The 19,149-nt window shown below is 41.6% G+C and overlaps 2 protein-coding genes across 2 annotated transcripts in view; both read left to right on the forward strand.

Annotated features, from left to right (window-relative positions):
• The window catches only part of usp46 (ubiquitin specific peptidase 46), a 127,077-nt gene extending 126,179 nt beyond the window's left edge, over positions 1-898 (forward strand). Inside the window, exon 11 of the mRNA XM_043691059.1 lies at positions 881-898. The gene's annotated coding sequence lies outside the window, so the exon portion shown is untranslated. The remainder of the gene's footprint in view (positions 1-880) is intronic.
• LOC122550368 overlaps positions 893-19,149 on the forward strand; it is a 73,313-nt gene continuing 55,056 nt past the window's right edge. Inside the window, exons 1-3 of the mRNA XM_043691097.1 lie at positions 893-973; positions 7,649-7,829; positions 11,737-11,848. Of these exons, the coding sequence (XP_043547032.1) occupies positions 7,676-7,829; positions 11,737-11,848 (266 nt within the window). The 5' untranslated portion in view covers positions 893-973; positions 7,649-7,675. The remainder of the gene's footprint in view (positions 974-7,648; positions 7,830-11,736; positions 11,849-19,149) is intronic.

Here is a 19,149-nt window from a genome sequence, read left to right on the forward strand (position 1 = left end):
TTTGCTGACCACAGATGTAAAACAAAAGGGTAACTAGGGAGAGAATAGGGCCCCTAAAGATCAGCAAGGCAGCCTTTGTGTGGAGCCACAGAAAATGGGGGAGATACTAAATGAATATTTTGCATCAGTATTTACTGTGGAACAGGATATGGAAGATATAGACTGTAGGGAAATAGATGGTGACATCTTGCAAAATGTCCAGATTACAGAGAGGAAGTGCTGGATGTGTTGAAATGGTTAAAGGTGGATGAATCCCCAGAACCAGATCAGGTGTACCCGAGGACTCTGTGGGAAACTAGACAAGTGATTGCTGAGCCTCTTGCTGAGATATTTGTATCATTGATAGTCACAGGTGAGGTGCCGGAAGACTGGAGGTTGGCAAACGTGCCACTGTTTAAGAAGGGCAGTAAAGACAAGCCAGGGAACTATAGACCGGTGAACCTGACCTCAGTGGAATGTACATGTATTTGGAAAGGCAAGGACTGATTAGGGATAGTCAACATGGCTTTGTGTGTGGGAAATCATATCTCACAAACTTGATTGAGTTTTTCGAGTAAAAGATCTGGATTTTAAACTCAATCGCTGTTGCTTTGGTGCCTCATTGCACATTTGTGATTTGGACATGACGTAGAGGTGGTACTGGAGCTTTCAGAGCGCTGCTCCGTCAAACTCAAAAAGCTTGTGATTTCAAATAATCCTTTTGGACTACAACCTGATGTAGTGTGACTTCTGACCTTGTGTTTTGGTGACATTAGCAACAAAGAAAAACAGATAGGATGATCAATTTTCTGGGGGGAGCCCCACATTTTACAGTATATATTGGATAAATAGCATTGATTTAGTGATGACTTCGCACTCATTCATATTATCTTCTCCGTAGGGTGAGCTGGCACGTGACTGACTATTCCGTCCACACACTGGGATTTTTCCTGTTGACTTCTGTTGTAGCAACCGTCTGATAAACAAGCTCCAGGTAAGTGCCTTATAGCAGCGACTTCAAGGGTATGTTGTCTCATCAAAATGATATTTACTAAAATGTTTACACAAACTAATATGCGGTTCATATCACTGAAACTGATTTCAGCAGCAATTTCAATTCTGAGAGTTCGTTGTATCTCAGGAACGAGTAAGCGATGCACTGTAGTAATTGCATGCACCGAGGTTGCTAATATAGTGGGTAGCAGTTTTACGATTCGTTTACGCGGAGTTTAACGATTTGTCTGACGCATGCTCCTGCTGTTCTAAGGTCAGGCTGCTGAAATATATTGAAGTGGTCACGATTCAATTGTTTTAAAATAAATTAAAAACCTGTGAATATTCAGCAAGCCAGACAACACATTGGGAATCTGGAGTCAGAGGGTTACAGTATAGAACATGCTCCTGTTGTTCTAAGGTCAGGCTGCTGAAATATATTGAAGTGGTCACGATTCAATTGTTTTAAAATAAATTAAAAACCTGTGAATATTCAGCAAGCCAGACAACACATTGGGAATCTGGAGTCAGAGGGTTACAGTATAGAAAGTCTTTGGCCCATCAAACCACCTAAGCCCCACCCCTCCCATTTTATGTCTCAGCACCCCTCTCCCCACCATTTCTGATGAAGGGCTTATGCCTGAAAGGTCAACTTTCCTGTTCCTCAGATGCTACCTGACCTGTTGTGCTTTTCCAGTGCCATACTTTTGACCCATCGCCTTGTATGCCTTGGCATCGCAAGGCATATTTTCTGCCACTATCTCCCTTACAGACAGTGAGTTACAGATTCGTGCTGCCTTCTGAGTGAAAAACCTTTTTCTCACATCCGCTCAAAACCTCCCACCCCTTATGTTAAACCTATGCCCCCTCATCATTGATTCCTCCACCAAGGGCAAATATTTCTTCCTATTTATGCCTCTTATAAGCCTTGAGCCTTCTCCATCATTCAATGTTCTATGTTCTATAAAATACAATCATGGTTGATCTTTCAGCTCAATACCCTAATCCCATCCTTCTCCCATATCTCCTGATCCCTTTAGTCATAAGATCTGTACCTAACCCCAATTTGAAAACACGTGGTGTTTTAGCCTCAATCACTTTCTGTTGTAGTGAATTCTACATACTCACCATTCTCTGTGTGAAGAAAGTTCTCCTCTCAGTCCTTTTGGAATGTCAAACACCTCTGAATATTGAGTTCACAGTCTATGTCTCCATAATAGATAGCAAGTTATATTCATTTATTTTTATTTGTGTCATCGACTCATCTATCTTGTTACAAATGATGCTTGCATTCCGATAAAGAGCACAAAGCTTGACTTGTGACATTATTACTTATTTTGGTTCCAATTTTTCTATTCCTTCCTGTCACACTTTGCTTATTGTGCACCTCTACACCGGCCTGCACACCTGCCCTCTTTTTCTTTTAAATTTTTTAAACATCCCTTCAATTGAATCCTACCTGTCTACAATCCTAGTTATATAATTTGCCATGACACTGGTTCCACAATGGTTCAAATTAAGCCTGGCCTTACATAACAATAGTTTCCTTAATATTGGTGCTAGTGCCTCAAGAATGAGATTCCATTTCTCTCATACCAATCATTGAACCATGTATTTATCTCTCAAATGTATTTACCTGGTGCCAACTTGCTAATGCTAAGTGGCTTAGGTGGTAATCCAGAGATCATTTGCTTAGTGCTTCTGCCTTTCAGTTTAGCTGTGAGGCACTTATAATGCCGAAGCAGAAGATATTTTCCTCAGTCTACCTAAGTTTTGGTACCTATTTGGACCACAACATCTGGATCCTTCCCCTTCTGCTCCAAGTTCCTCTCGAACTGAGAGGAGATGTTTTGAACCTCGGCAACAGGAAGGTAACACAGCCTTCAGAATGCTGTCTTTGCTGCAGGAGAATAGTATCTATTTCCCTAATTGTACTATCTCCAATTACTACTAGATTTACCTTATTCTGCCTACTTGACTGATATTCTGGACCACAATGCTGTGGTTAATTTGCTCAACCTCCCTGCAGTCTGTGCTCTTGCCCACCCCATGAGTAAGAACCTTGAATATGGGTGCTGGCTGAGACCCCTCCAAAGTCATTTGGATTCCCATACCTGCTCATTCACAGTCACACCCTATTATTCCCTAACCACGGCTGTGGCCTGTTTCCTTAAGGAAAGAGTGTGCAGGTAGTTCTCCCCATCCTGATGTGTTACGCTTCAAATCATCAACTCTGAGCCAAAGTTCCTCAAGCAGCCAATATTTGCTTCAGATGTAGAGACAGTGGAATGCACTGGTGTCTACCAGCTCCCATACCAGCTGTCATAGAGCTGTACCACACAGAAACAGATCCTTCAGTCCAACTTGTCCATGCCGACCAGATATCCCAAATAAATCTAGCCCCATGCCAGCATTTCGCCCATATCCCTATAAACCTTTCCTATTCATATACCCATCCAGATGCCGTTTAACTGTTGTAATGGTACCAGTTTCCACAACTTCCTCTGGCAGCTCATTCCATTTATGCACCACCCTCTGGATGAAAAAAAATGGCCCTTAAGTCCCTTTTAAATCTTTCCTTAAACTGATACTCAACTATCCTGGGAAAAGACCTTGTCTATTCACTCTTTCCATGCCCTTCATAATTTTATAAACCTTTATAAGGTCACTCCTCAGCCGCCAATGTTCCAAGGAAAATAATTTCAGCCTATTGGGCCTCTCCCTATAGCTCAAACCCTCCAACCTTGGCAACATCCTTGTAAATCTTTATTGAGACCAGATCTAAAAGTTGAAGTTCTAAATTGCAGAAAGGTTAATTTTGATGGTATTAGGCAAGAACTTTCAAACACTAATTGGGGGCAGATGTTCGCAGGTAAAGGGATGGCTGGAAAATGGGAAGCCTTCAGAAATGAGATAACGAGAATCCAGGATGAAAGGAAAGGCTGGCTGAAAGGCTGGTAGGGAATGCTGGATGACTGAAGAAATTGAGGGTTTGGTTAAGAAAAAGAAGGAAGCTTATGTCAGGTATAGACAGGAGAGATCAAGTGAATCCTTAAAAGAGTATAAAGGCAGTAGGAGCATACTGTACTTAAGACAGAAATCAGGAGGGCTAAAAGGGGACATGGGATAACTTTGGCAAATAGAGTTCAGGAGAATCCGAAGGGCTTTTACAAATACATTAAGGACAAAAGGGTAACTAGGGAGAGAATAGGGCCCCTCAAAGATCAGCAAGGCGGCCTTTGTGTGGAGCCACAGGAGGTGGGGGAGATATTAAATGAGTTTTTTGCCTCAGTGTTTATTGTGGAAAAGGACATGGAAGATATAGAATGTAGGGAAATAGATGGTGACATCTTGAAAAATGTCCATATTACAGAGGAGGAAGTGCTGGATGTCTTGAAACGCATAAAAGTGGATAAATCCCCAGGACCTGATCAAGTGTAGTCTAGAACTCTGTGGGAAGCTAGAGAAGTGATAGCTGGGCCTCTTGCTGAGATATTTGTATCATCAATAGTCACAGGTGAGGTGCCAGAAGACTGGAGGTTGGCTAATGTGGTGCCACTATTTAAGAAAGGTGGTAAGTATAAGCCAGGGAACTATAAACCAGTGAGCCTGACATCAGTAGTGAGCAAGTTGTTGGAAGGAATCCTGAGGGACAGGATGTATGTGTATTTGGAAAGGCAAGGGCTGATTAGGGATAGTTAACATGGCTTTGTGCTGGAGGAATCATGTCTCACAAACTTGATTGAAAAGTAACGAAGAGGATTGATGATGGTAGACGGTAGATACAGGGAGAACTAGCCATTTGGATACAGAACTGGCTTGAAGGTAGAAGACACAGGATGGTGGTGGAAGGTTGCTTTTCAGACTGGAGGCCTGTGATCAGTGGAGTGCCACAAGGATCGATGCTGGGTCCTCTACTTTTTCTCATTTAAACAAATGATTTGGTTGTGAGCATAAGAGGCATAGTTAGTATGTTTGCAGATGACTCCAAAATTGGAGGTGTAGTGGATAACACAGAGGTTACCTCAGATTATAACAGAATCTTGGTCAGATGAGCCAATGCGCCGAGAAGTGGCAGCTGGAGTTTAATTTAGATAAATGCGAGGTGCTGCATTTTGGGAAAACAAATCTTAACAGGACTTATACACTTAATGGTAAGGTCCCAGGGAGTGTTGCCGAGCAAAGAGACCTTGGAGTGCAGGTTTATAGTACCTTGAAAGTGGAGTTGCAGGTAGATAGGATAGTGAAGAAAGCATTTGGTATGCTTTCCTTTGTTGGTCAGTTCATTGAGTATTGGAGTTGGGAGGTCATGTTGCAGCTGCACAGGACATTGGTTAGGTCTCTTTTGGAATACTGCATGAAATTCTGGTCTCCCTGCTATAGGAAGGATGTTGTGAAACTGGAAAGGCTTCATAAAGTCATCGAATCATAGAAATGTACAGCACGGAAACAGACCATTTGGTCCAACTCATGCATGTCGACCAGATATCCCACCTCAACCTAGTCCCACCTGCCAGCACCCAGCCCATGTCTCTCCAAACCCTTCCTATTCATAGACCCATCCAGATGCCTTTTAAATGCTACAATTGTACTAGCCTCCACCACCTCCTCTGGCAAATCATTCCATATATGTACCATCCTCTGCATGAAAAAGTTGCCCCTTAGGTCTCTTTTATATCTTTCCCCTCTCACTCTAACTTAGGTCTCTTTTATATCTTTCCCCTCTCACTCTAAACTATGCCCGCTAGTTCTGGACTCCCCGACCTCAAGGAAAAGACTTTGTCTATTTATCTTATACATGCCCCTCATGATTTAATAAACCTCTATGAGGTCACCCCTCACCCTCTGACGCTCCAGGGAAAACAGCCTCAGCCTATTCAACCTCTCCCTATAGCTCAAATCCTGCAAACCTGGCAACATCCTTGTAAGTCTTTTCTGAACCCTTTCAAGTTTCACAACATCTTTCCGATAAGAAGGAGACCAGAATTGCACATAATATTCCAAAAGTGGCCTAACCAATGTCCTGTACGGCTGCAACATGACTCCCCAACTCCTGTACTCACTCCACTTTCAGGGAGACATGAACCTGCACTCCAAGGTCTCTTTAGTTCAGCAACACTCCCCAGGATCTTGCCACTAAGTGTATAAATCCTGCCCTGATTTGCCTTTCCAAAATGCAGCACCTCACATTTATCTAAATTAAACTCCATCTGCCACTCCTCAGTCCATTGGTCCATCTGATCAAGATCACGTTGTTCTCTGAGGTAACCTCCTTCGCTGTCCACTACATTTCCAATTTTGGTGCCATCTGCATATTTACTAACTATACCTCCTATGTTCATATCCAAATTGTTTCTATAAATGATGAATTGTAGCTGCACATATCGCATGCTCAACCAGCTGTACTTGATTTAATTAATTACTTTGCATGTTAACCATTTAAAAAATGAATTTCTTCAGCTGCAGTAACACCTCCTGATCTAAACCACTTGGTCAATCAAATATGTCGCAGGTGTTGCTATGGCTTCACACTTTGGCTCTGACACGTCGAACCAAGTTGAAAGGGTTCTCTGCCTCTGGATTTTGTCTCCTGCCATCTGTGCCCTTCTCTCACAGTCCATTCTTCCTTTTATAAAATTGCAGCCCCTGATCTCTCGTACTGTTTGTAAGGTTACTGAACCCACTCTCTTGCGCTGTTTCTGAAGCACATGGTCCTCCTATCTTCCCCCCCTCTCACTCTTTCAGGTGCTGGTGACTGAGTCTGGGTCCTCCAGACTTGCACTCGTTTAGGTGCTGGTGATTGTCTCCAGATCATCACCTTACATCAAAATAATTCTGTGACTGTGCAAAGGTTTCATTCACTCCATGTAATCTTGGGAAATAATTCAATGTATAGGATACCACAAAAGCCAAAGGCCCTGTCTGGAGGGCTGACTAAACTAAACTGTTCCAGTCCAGCTACTATCTGATCTCTACCCGCAAAGTGGAAGATTGTTGTGTGTGCTGCCCACAAACAGCTGGATGAATCCAATCTGCTAAAATCCCATCAGATCTATTGTTAATCATCAGCAAAGTGTTGGAAGGTTTCATCAGCACTCGTTCAGAATTTTACAACTGCCTTCTGAATGCTGTGGTGTCTCTGCACCACATCGACAGCAGCAGTTCAAGAAGATGACTAAACACCATCATTGCAAGGGCATTTAGGGATGAGTGATCTTGGGCTTGCCAGAGATACACTCATCCCATAAACAAATAAAATCGATTGACATTGCTAGATAAAGGTACATTGTTTGTGAAATTGGAAAGATTTGGAATAAAGTTTCTGAGAATAGACCTGAGGTGATTGAATGATATTTCATGTGTGACAGACTAAAGAAGCTTCTTTGGCTTTACACCATCATCCTTTTGTCACTTAATTCCTCCTGCCTTATATTAGATCAGAGAGCTTTCCTTTCAATCATTTCCTTCCTCTCCCATTCCATTTTCTGCCTCTTCACTTATTTAAAATCTCTTTGCCTGTGTACCTTTTACAAATTCTGATGAAAGGTACTCAATTTGAAACATGAACTCTGCTTGATCTTCACTGATATTTCCTGACCAGTTGAGTGTTTCTAGAAGTTTTTGATTTTAACATTTTTTAATGTTTTATGTGCTCCTTTCTTTCCGTTCATCACAGATTATACCATTTCACCAATCTGGAACAATGAGCCAGCCACACATGACTGAGGAATGGACAGGGAAAAAAACAATTGAGAAATATTTATCTGGAAAGACTTTGAAAGAGGAAATTTGGATGCCTTTGGGATCTTGTTCTCTTGAGTCAGTTAGTCAAAACTATGCACAAGTCAGAGAGCAAAGTAAGTTACCACGTTAGCAGTTAAATTGCAGGATTAATGAATGCAAACTGTAAAGCTATATTTTATTCAAATTCATTGTCTGTTATTGTAGAAACCATTGCAGATAAAATGCATAAATGTGTAAAAACATTTTGCAACCAGTGACACATGAACAAAGTGCCTTCACCTTGGTTGTAAATCAATGACAACAACAGATCTGCTCGCCTCTACCTTTGTGCTTATTTAACGGAGTCATCTTGTCAAAATATTTAAATGAATTTACTAAATGGGACAGTTTTCATTTGTGACCCATAAGATAGAGGAGAAGAATTATACAATTTAGCCTATTGAGTCTGCTTCACATTCAATCATGGCTGCCTTCTCCCCAGAACCTTTGATCTCCTTACTAATTAAGAACCTGTCTACGTCTGACTTAAATATACTCAGTGCCTTGGCCTCCACAGCCCTGTGCGGCAGTAAGTTCCACAGATTCATCAGCCTCTGGCTGAAGAAATTCCTCCTATTCACAGTCTGAAAGGGTAATCTATTCACTCTGAGGATGTGCCCTTGGGTCGTAGTCTCTTCTACTAGTGAAAACATCTTCGCTACGTCCACTCTATTCAGAGTCCTTAACCGCTCTTCATATGACAAGCCATTCATCCCCAACACCACTCTTGTAAACCTCCTCTGGATCCCCTTCAATGCTAGCACATCCCCCCTTACATATGGGGCTCACAGTATTCCAGATGCGGTCTGATCACAGCCTTTTACTGCATCAGCAGTACCTCACTGCTCTTATACCTCTCAAAATGAATGCAGACATTGCATTTGCCTTTCTAACTGTCAAGTGATCTGTATGTTAAACTTAAGAAGCTCCTGAACTCGGACACCCAATATCCCTTTATGCGTCAGATTTCCGAAGTCTTTCCTTGTTTAGAAAATAGTCTACCCCTTTATTCTTCCTACAAATGTGCATAACCTCACATGTTCCCATATTATGATCCATCTGCCACTTTTTTGCCCACTCTCCTAGGTTGCTCAAGTCCTTGAGCATCTTCCCTGCTTTTTCAGCATGACCTGTCTTTGTGTTATCTGCAAACTTAGCAACAATGCCCTCAGTTCCTTCATCAAGATTGTTATTGTACAAGGGTAGGCAATGGCCTAGTTGTATTATCGCTGGACTTTTAATCCAGAAACCCAAGTAATGTTCTGGGGACCTGGGTTGAATTCTGTCTCGGCAAATGGTGGAATTTGAATTCAATAAATACCAGGAATTAAGAGTCTACTGATGACCATGAATCTATTGTTGATTGTGGGGGAAACTCCATCTGGATCACTAATGTTCTTCATTGAAGGAAACTGCCATCCTTACCTGGTCTGGCTTACATTTGACTCCAGACCCACAGCAATGTAGTTGACTCTTAACTGCCTGCTGGTATGGACAATAAATGCTGGCCTGGCCAACAAGGCCCTCAACTCATGAATGAACTTAACAAAAAAAGGTGAATACTGTGGTCCCAACCCTGACCCCTGCTGAACTCCACCAGTTATCCACCTTAAGACCTTTCAGCTTCCCCAGCACCTTCTCCTTAGTGATGGTCACTACACTTTCTTCTGCCCACTGATTCTCTTAAAGTGCTGGGATGTTGTCTTCCATTGTGAAAAATGATACAAAGTACCTATTCAGTTCCTCCGCCATTTCTTTATTCCCCATTACTAACTTCTCCAGCCTCATTTTCCAGCAGTCCAATGTCCACTGTTGCCTCTTCCTTTTTCATATATCTAACAGAACTCTTGCAATCTTCTTACCTACTCTTATATTTCATCTTCTCCTGCCCCTTATTTTTTGTTAGTTATCCTCTGATGGTTTCTAAAGACTTTCCACTAATTCTCACCACATTATATGCTTTTCTTCTTGCTTTTAAAGCATACTTAATTTGCTTTATCAGCCATGGTTGCCTCATCCTCCCCTTAGATTGTTTCTTTTTCCATGAGATAAATTTCAGTTGTGCCTCTGGAATTACCCCAAACGCCCCTGCCATTGCAGTTCCACCATCTTCTCTGCTAGGCTTTCCTTCCAATCAACTCTGGCCAGCTCCTCCTCAAGTCTTTGTAGTTACTTTATAGGAATACTGTGACATCTAATTCAATCTTCTCCTTCTCAAAAGGCAGGGTGATTGCCGTCAAATTTTGGCAACTGCCCCTCCAGAATTGCCTTTCCCCTAGTGGACTCTACCACAAGCTGCTCCAAAGAACCATTTCGTAAACATTCCACAAATTCCTTTTCTTGGGATCTGCTACAACCTGATTTCTCCCAGTCCACCTGCACATTGAAGTCCCCCAGGATTATTGTGCCTTTCATGCAGACCTTTTCCAACTGATAATTTTCTCTCCCACATCCTGACTAAGGGACCTATACACAACTCCCACCAGGGTCTTTTTTCCTTTTGCAGTTTTTCAACTCTAGCCAAACAGAATCTACACTTTCCACCTCTATAATCACTTGTTTCTATCAATTTAATTTTATTTCTTACTAACAAGGCAACCCTATCCCCTCTTCCCATCTGCTTGTCCTTTACTATCCTTGGATATTTAGTTCCCAGCCCTAATCCCCTTGCAGCCACATCTCTGTGATACCCCAATATCAAACTCAACAATTTTAATCTGAGTTATACTTGTTCTGTGTACTGTGTGCCTTTAAGTACAACACCCCCAGTCCAGCATTGACTGCCTTGCTTCTCGTAGTTGTCCCCTTCTCTGCTATGCCTGAATTTAGATCCCTGACCCTTTCAAAACTCTCTCTTCTTTTACTTGTTCTGAAAAACTTTAATAACCTTTCCTGAGCCCTCCCCGCAACCTTAATTAGTTTAAAGTCCTTGTGACGTCAATTTACCTCAATTTGTGCCATCAGTTCGTCCACCTTACTCAGAATGCTTCTTGCATTAAGATACAAAGTCTTTCAGCTTGTTGTATTATCGAGTTTCCCAACTTTTATGGTTCCTTCTTACAATATGACATTCACACATCTGTACCGTCCTTTTAATTTTGGGAAACAGGCATCACCAAACTGCAATCCTACTTTCTCCTTTACCTTTGACTTTAAAAGGTTTCATGAGCTGGAGTCAATCTTCACTATTTAGCTGAAATCTCTGGTTATGTGATTCTCTAGGACTCTAGTCCAAGCCTGATTCAGATGTACTCTATCCCGTCAGAATAGCTCCCATTTAATACTTGAAAACTGGTGTGACCTTACAGTGAGAGCAGGATTCGGGGGGGCAGGCAGAGATGTTGAGTACCACAGTAAGAGTTGCTCAGCAATATGTCATAATAGCAATGATTTGGAGTTGTGACTCTGAGGCAGTAATTGTGACTGTGGAGTGAACACTGTACTGGGGCAGTACTGGGATTGGTGACAACGCTCTATTACTTGTGTATGCATAAACCTTACACCCCAGGCACAATCGGACCTTTCAAAATAATTGTCGATGATACCATTGGCCATCCCTGGACTTTAGGATGCTTTGAATTTTCATGCAGCTGCGATTCTAGATTTATTACAAATGTTATCATCTACCTCACTTTAGAATGTAACCGTACACTTCCATTCAAGATCTGAATATGGCTGCTATTTGTTTCATATTATTCAGCAAGTTTGTACATTTATGGACAGATTTTAATCCTGTATGCTTAGTGAGCAGTAACTTCTGAGCTCAGAATTTGAGCTTTTCATGCCAAGCTGATAATAACCTACAGGACTATGCACACAGATTAGGTACCCCCAGTGCTGTTTTTCCAGATGCCCATAGTTTTTCCAGCAAGTTGTGGCAGGTGAGATTGAGAATCCTTGCGCAAGTTCAAACTCACGGTATTGTCTGCAGCAGACATTCAGTTAAAGAAATGTAAATTTAACTGTTTTCTTCTCCTGCAGATGAAAAGTTAACTGCTATTTCAAGCCCCAAGCAGCTGTTAATTGACAAGGTGCTGGCCAGGCGCAGGTTTGATCAGCTTGTAAAGGAAAAGGAACATCGAGCACGAAGCAGGTCAGATGCACACAGTAATGTTTTTTAATATTACAGCCGTCTCATTACCTTCACAGCACAAGGATACAGTGGTTAGAAACATAACATACAATTTACTTTCCCCTTGATAATCAGTACCTAAACAGCACTTTTCACATATCTTAAGCCATGATACCAGACATCAGAATACCCAAATCAGTAATGCAGGCTAAGGTAATGTGTGGTGATAAAGCTCAAGAGAGGTTTTGGGGAAATTCTTTGAAATACAAAATAGATGGGAAGGCAAAGGGATTTAGGGACACAGTTCCAAAGCTCAGGGTAATAAGTGATTCTTGTTTGCTGTTCAATGTAAAAAAACCATGTTGATCAGCAGGGTATGATAGGGTTCCAGTAGATACATTGAAGGCTGCTAAGACTGATCTGCACTTGGAACGTTTTGCAACAAGTAGAATGGGACATTGTGGATGATCGAGTTTTGGATGAGTTGCTTGCTCAAACCTTCCCCTCCTTGTATTTTCTCTCTGGCTCTGATAGTTACTCACTTTCAAAAGAGGCTGCATCATATTTTATTTAGTTGTACCAAGTACTGCAATCCTGAGTGAGCTTCTCCCAGGATTCCAAGTCAATATTAAAACTCCTAAATGAAGCCATTAAAGTGTGTTTGTAGTATTTAATATGACTGTCAGAGTACAGCCAGACTCACCCAGCCCAAAGAAGATTTGCTTTGGTAACTGTGTGTCAAGCATCGAGCTACATGACCAATCAACTCAGTTATGATGAGTGAGTGTTGTGTGGATGCATCACATGGCAGCTTGGATAAGCATATGGGTCTGATGTTTTGTTCTGCTATCTGATCTTTAATTAGAGCTCCCTCAGTGTCACTAATGTGTTTGAAATTCTTGGTATGGCGTTGGTGCATTATCCAAGTCTTGCATGCTTAGTGCAAAGCAAGTGACAGTTCCCAAATGCAAGATATAGAGTCTTAGAGATGTACAGCATGGAACCAGACCCTTCGGTCCAACTTGTCCATGCTGACCAGATATCCTAACTAATCTAGTCCCATTTGCCAACACTTGGCCCATATCCCTCCAAACCCTTCCTATTCATATACCCATCCAGATGCCTTTTAAATATTGCTATTGTGCTAGCCTCCACCACTTCCTCTGGCAGCTCATTCCATACACAAATAACCCCTGTGTTAAAAAGTTGCCCTTCAGGTCTCTTTTATATCTTTCCCCTCTCACTCTAAACTTATGCCCTCTAGTTCTGGACTCCCCCACCCCAGCGAAAAGACTTTGTCTGCTTATCCTATTCATGCCCCTCATGATTGTATAAACGTCTATAAGGTCACCCCTCAGCCTCAGATGCTCCAGGGAAAACAGCTCCAGCCTGTTCAGCCTCCCCCTATAGCTCAAATCCTCCAATCTGGCAACATCATTGTAAATCTTTTCTGAAACCTTTCAAGTTTCACAACATCCTTCTTATAGGAGGGAGACCAGAATTGCGCACAATATTCCAAAAGTGGCCTAACCAATTACCTGTACAGCCACAACATGACCTCCTAACTTCTATACTCAATGCTGAAGGGAGGAGTGGAGAGAGGGATGACACAGAGAATTCTTTCTAGAATTGCGCAGAGTGAAAATGAGAATAAGGATTTCAAATTACTGTGCTTAGGATTTAGAGATATTGAGTCATTTTTACATAAAAGAATGTTTATGGAGGGTATGGTGCTGATGGTGGGCGATGATGTAGATATGAAGTTGGGCAATGCTTGAGTAGATTTTGGTTATAATCTGTATGTGGAATTATAACTTAGCATCAAGACCTCAACAAAGTCAGGAGGACAGATTCAATTAGTGCTCAACAGGGTGGTTTTATAATATGGACAGAAAATGCTGAAGTATTCAGCAGGTGAGGCAGCATCAGTGCAGAAAGAAAGACCATTAATGTTTCAGGTCTGTGACCTGTCATTAGAACGTGAAAAAATGTAGAAATGTAATCGGGGTTTGAACAAGAAAAAGGAGAAAAGTGGAGAAAAACCAAAAGAGAGAGACCTGTGGTGGGGTAGAAGGCAAGAGAGATTAAATAACAATAGAGTTAGTGGAGTAGGGTCAAAGGGAATGGTAAATGGGACTAGTGAAGAAGCAAAAACCTTAAATGTGCGCATCCTCTACCATGACGTATGGTGACAGTATTATGTGCCATCTAGAGGATGCACTTGTAGTCACTCACTAAAGATCTTTGGACAGTACCTTTGAAATCCCCACCATAGGATGTGGCTGCAGATACAGAGGACACCACCACCTGAAAAATCCCCTCCTGACTTGGAACTATATCACTGGGTCAAAAGCCTGGACCTCCCTTCCTATCAGCATTCTGGATATACCTACACCACAAGGACAGCAGTGATTCAAGTTCCCCACTATCTTCTGTATGACTGTTCTCCCCAGAGAGAAGAAGGCTGAGAGGAGATTTGATACAGATTTTCAAAATCAGGAGTGGGCTGGATAGTGTAGATAAGGAGAAGCTGTTCCCTCTTATGAAACAGAAATGAATGAGAGGGCAGAGATTTAAAGTGATGTGAGCAAAGTCTTTTTTACACAACAAGTGCAGAATGCAATGCTTGGAAGTGCAGTGAAGGCAGGTTCAATTGAAGCAGTCAAGAGAGCTTTTCATGTTATTTGGACAGAAGTGGTGTACCAGAGATATGGGGAAAAGGCATGAGACTGGCACTAGGTGATAGAACTGGAGCAAGCACAATGGGCCATTCGGTCACTTCTGCAGCATAACAGTTCTGTGATTCTCCAAGGCACTTGGGGTGGGCAAGAAGGTCTGTGATGCTTATGTCCTGTGAAATAATAAAAGAAGCAAAAGATTTGAATAGACTCTCTGTGTGGAGTTTGCACTTTCTCCCCATGGCTGCATGGGTTTCCTCCAGGTACTCCGGTTTCCTCCCACAATCCAAAGATATGTAGTTTAAGCGAATTGGCCATGCTAAATTGCCCATAGTGTTCAGGGATGTGTAGGTTAGGTGCATTAGTCAGGGGGAAATGTAGAGTGATAGGATAGGGGAATGGGTCTGGGAGCAATATTCTTTGGAGGGTCGGTGTGGACTTGTTAGGCCAAATGGCCTGTTTCCACACTATAGGGAGTCTATGATTCTATGAACAGAAGTTAATGACAGAATGATGGACAACTGCTATCTAACAACAAAAAGAAAAGGAGTAAGATTAAAATATGTCATGTCAAGGGAACAAAATGGGGCTAGGGATTATAAATTGTTAAAGTCAGCCTAGGAGTGGTAAGGCTGAAAGTGCCCACCAGGAGGTGAGGTGCTGTTCCTTGAGCTAATATTGAGATTTTAATTGGGATGCTATGAATACGATAGGCCAAAGATGCGGGTCAACGTGTGAGCAAGTTGGGGAATTCAAATGACAGGTTGGCAGATACTCATTGTTCTGTTTCTTACTGAGTGAAAGTATTTCACAATACAATCACACAATCTAACTTTAGTCTTTCTGCTAACGAGCAAACCACATTGTGAGAAACGAATGCACTAAAAGAATGCCCGTAATTTGCTGTTTCACTGGAAGGAATCTTTCGAGTCTTGAATACTGAGAAAGGAGGTTTGGTGGTGGGTTGGGTGGGAATAAAGGGCAGTGTTTATATTTCATATGTTTGCAAGGAAAGGTGGTGTGGAAAGAGAGGACGAGTATGGTATTGGTTGAGGAGTGGGTCAGAGTATCATGGAGGAAGCATTTCCTTCAGGATGCTGTGGTGGGAGGGGAGATATGTTTAGTGGCGTCACTATGCTGGAGTTGGTGGAAATGCTGGAGAATGATCCATTGAATATCCCAGGACCATAGAATCATTAAGGCACAAAGGAGGCCATTCGGCCCATAGTGCCAGCACCGGTTGCATACCCTACTGCCAATCTCCTGCTTTTTGCTAATATCCCTGCACACCGTTTCTCTCTAAATAATCATCCAAAGTCCTCTTGAATAACTCAATTCACCACATCACCAGACAGTGCATTCCATACCCTAACTACTCTCAATGTGCAAAATGTTTCCTCACTTCACTTGCAGGCAAATTGCATAAAGTGGGCTGTAGATAGGGCTTTAGACTAAATAGTTATGGTTTCTGCTGCATGGAAAATTAGAAAATCAAAGGTAAAAGAGAAGGTAGAATTTCAGGTTAGTGATGGGGCCAATGTTACTAGACAATAAAAAAAAGGAAGGGACAGAATGTGTGAATATCATTTTGTACCAAGGAAATATAAAGTGTAGGGAAAATCAAAAAGAGAACAAATTTAAAGGCTTTGATCTTATCAAATGAAATGCAGCATTCAGACTAAGGTAGACAGACCGATGGCAGAAGTAGAGATAAATAATTATGATCTCCAGCAAGTTTGCAAAATACTTTTAAAAATCCATGAGAACTCTCCATAATCAACCAACATTTTTGCATGTGTTTATCTATTCTATCGCAGGTAATTGTTTCTGAAAGTTTCCCTGCCACCAAAGTTAAACCGACTGATCCAAAATTGCTGGGATTATCCTGACAACGTTTCTTGGATAAGATTATACTATTTACAATTCTCCGTTCTTCAGTCACCTCCCCTCATTCCTGGGAAAACTGAAAGGTTATGGCCATTAGCCCTGCAATTTCAATATGGAGGATAGTGGAGTGGAATTTGAGGACAGCGAACATCATTATGGTTCTGGGTTGAGGGAAAGATGTGTAAAGTACAGGGATTGGAACAAAAATAGTCAAAGCCTCTGTCAGGCATGACAGCAGGAAATCTACAATTGAGAAACAAGAAAGGCATGTCAGAACTGCTGTTATGAAAAGATGCATTGTTCGAATTATTATAAGATAGATGGAGAAACTGGGACAGTGATATCGAGTTCTTACAGCTACTGAGGGAGTGCAGTCAACACTAGTTTTGGGAGTCAGTGGGGCTTATTAGTTGATAGTCCATCACCAGAAATGGAGACAGAGGAGAAAAGGAAAAAGTTAGTCAATGCAAAAATGAGCAAAGGCTAAAAATTGCAAATAATAGTGATGAAACTTTCCAGTTCAGGGTTAGAGTGGAACATATCATGGTAGAATCATTGATAGTTAAGAAAAAGAGGTAATGGAGGGGACCAGAGAAGGATGGGAACAAGGAATGTTCCACTGACCGCAGAAAAAAAGGGTATGTTGAGACACATGTGGTCCTGTGGTAGCACCTTTTATTTGGAGGAAGTGACTGGAGTTAGAGCAGAAGTTGTTCAGTGGGACAGCATGTTCAGACAGCTGGAGGAGTGTTGTGGTGGATGAACATTGGCTTGATCCTCTGTTTGGGAAGAAAGGAGAGAATCCTCTAAGCGTCCTGATTGGGGCTAGGTGTGGGATCCAGATTTTGTGCCCATTGTGAAGAGGGACAGTTATGACCAGGAAACTGGAAACGTTGAAGTGATGGAGGGCTGTGGATGGAGGAGGGATGAGATTAAACAAAGAGAGAAAAATATAAAGTCAAGATAGAATACAACATCAAGTTTGTTAACAGTCTGGTTGAGCCTCAGATACTGACCATAAAGAGGAGTGAAATCAGTGGTTAGGGAGCAGAGTTTCTTACAATGGCTTCCCAGTTTTTAGCTGGAGAAAATGTTTGATCATGCAATCTTGACAATGGAGGAGTTGAGAGAGACAGGGGTGAGATAGAGCTGGGTGTCAACAATACATGTGGAAACTGATGCTATGTATTCAAATAATGTCATAGAGAGGCATCCTGTAAATGAGAAATAGGAGGGTACCAACAATTGATTGTTTCAACATGCTAGAAGTAACAATGCAGGAGTAGAAAGAGAAGCCATTGCTAGTGATTCTTCGGCATTGAGTATTAGTTAGATAAGAATGTAACAGAACAATTCCATCAACAGCAAAGAGGTGATTCAGAAATAGGCCATTCAGCCCATGGAGTCTGCTCTGTCATTCACTTAAATTATGGCTGACCTGATAATCGCCAACTCCACATTCCCGTTTTTTCACCATAACCCTTGATTCTCTTGTTGATTAAAATCTGTCTGTCTCAGCTTTGAATATACTTAACAACTCTCTGCAGTAAAGAACTTCACCCTCTGAGAGAAGAAATTCCTCCCCATCTCAGTCTTAAATATGTGCGGCCCTTTATTCTGAGATTATACCCTCTGGTCTAGACTTTCCCACAAGGAGAAACAATCATTCCACATCTATCCTGTAAAGTCCGCTAAGAATCTTATATAGTTCAATAAGGTCCCCTTTCTCTTTTCTGTATCCTAAAGAGTACAAATCCAATCTACTTAACCTCATCTCATAAGACAGTCCCTCCATTCTTGATATCAGTCCATTGAACCTTCTCTGGACAACCTTCAGTGCCAACATATCTTTGCTTAGATAAAGGAGCCCAAAGCTATTCACAGTATTCCAGCTATGGTTCTACTAGTGCCATATAGTTTTAACAAAATCTTCCTACTTTTATTATCCATTCCCTTTGAAAGAAAGGCCAACGCTTACCTTCCCTATTATCGTTGAATTTGAATGTTAGCATTTTGTGATTCATGGACAAGGACTCCCAAATCCCTTTGTTCTCTAACTTTCCACAGTCTTTCTCCATTTAAATAATATTGATCTCCTCTATTTTCCTGCCAAAGTGCAGAACTTCACATTTCGCACATTATATTCCATCTGCCCAAGTTTTTGTCCTCTCACTTAATCTCTGCAGACTCATTGTGTTATTCTCATCATTTCTCTTGCCATCTATTTTTGTGTAATCCACAAACCTGGACATAGTACCTTCACTTTCCTCATCCAAGTCATTAATGCACAACGTAAATAGTTGGGGTTCCAGCAATGATCTCTGTGGCACTCCATTGGTTATGGGTTGCCATTAATTGAGAAGAATATGGAGGGATGGGTTTTATTGATTACAATCATCTTGCATGTCATTTGTGACTTTGAAAAATGATATATTGGTACTATGGCAGAGCAGAAATCTGATTAAAGCGATTCAGATTTGGTGTTCTGGGAATGATATGTGTAGATTTGGGAGGTAACAGTCTGTTGTCATATGTTGGGATGCAACAACATGAGGAAAGGTTGGAATTAAGATGGAGTTTATAAGGATGGAGGATTTAATGGTTGTATTTTGACGAGGATGATGTGGCAGATTTAAAGGTGAGAATAACAATGCATATGAAAAGAACCACACTGGCTACCTTGGTGACCAGGAAGGCCATTGGGCAATCAGCAGTTTACTTTTAGATACTGGGTCATGGGAGCAGGGGATAGGTCTC

The sequence above is a fragment of the Chiloscyllium plagiosum genome, chromosome 1 (assembly GCF_004010195.1).
Source record: "Chiloscyllium plagiosum isolate BGI_BamShark_2017 chromosome 1, ASM401019v2, whole genome shotgun sequence".
NCBI classification, from domain to species: domain Eukaryota; kingdom Metazoa; phylum Chordata; class Chondrichthyes; order Orectolobiformes; family Hemiscylliidae; genus Chiloscyllium; species Chiloscyllium plagiosum.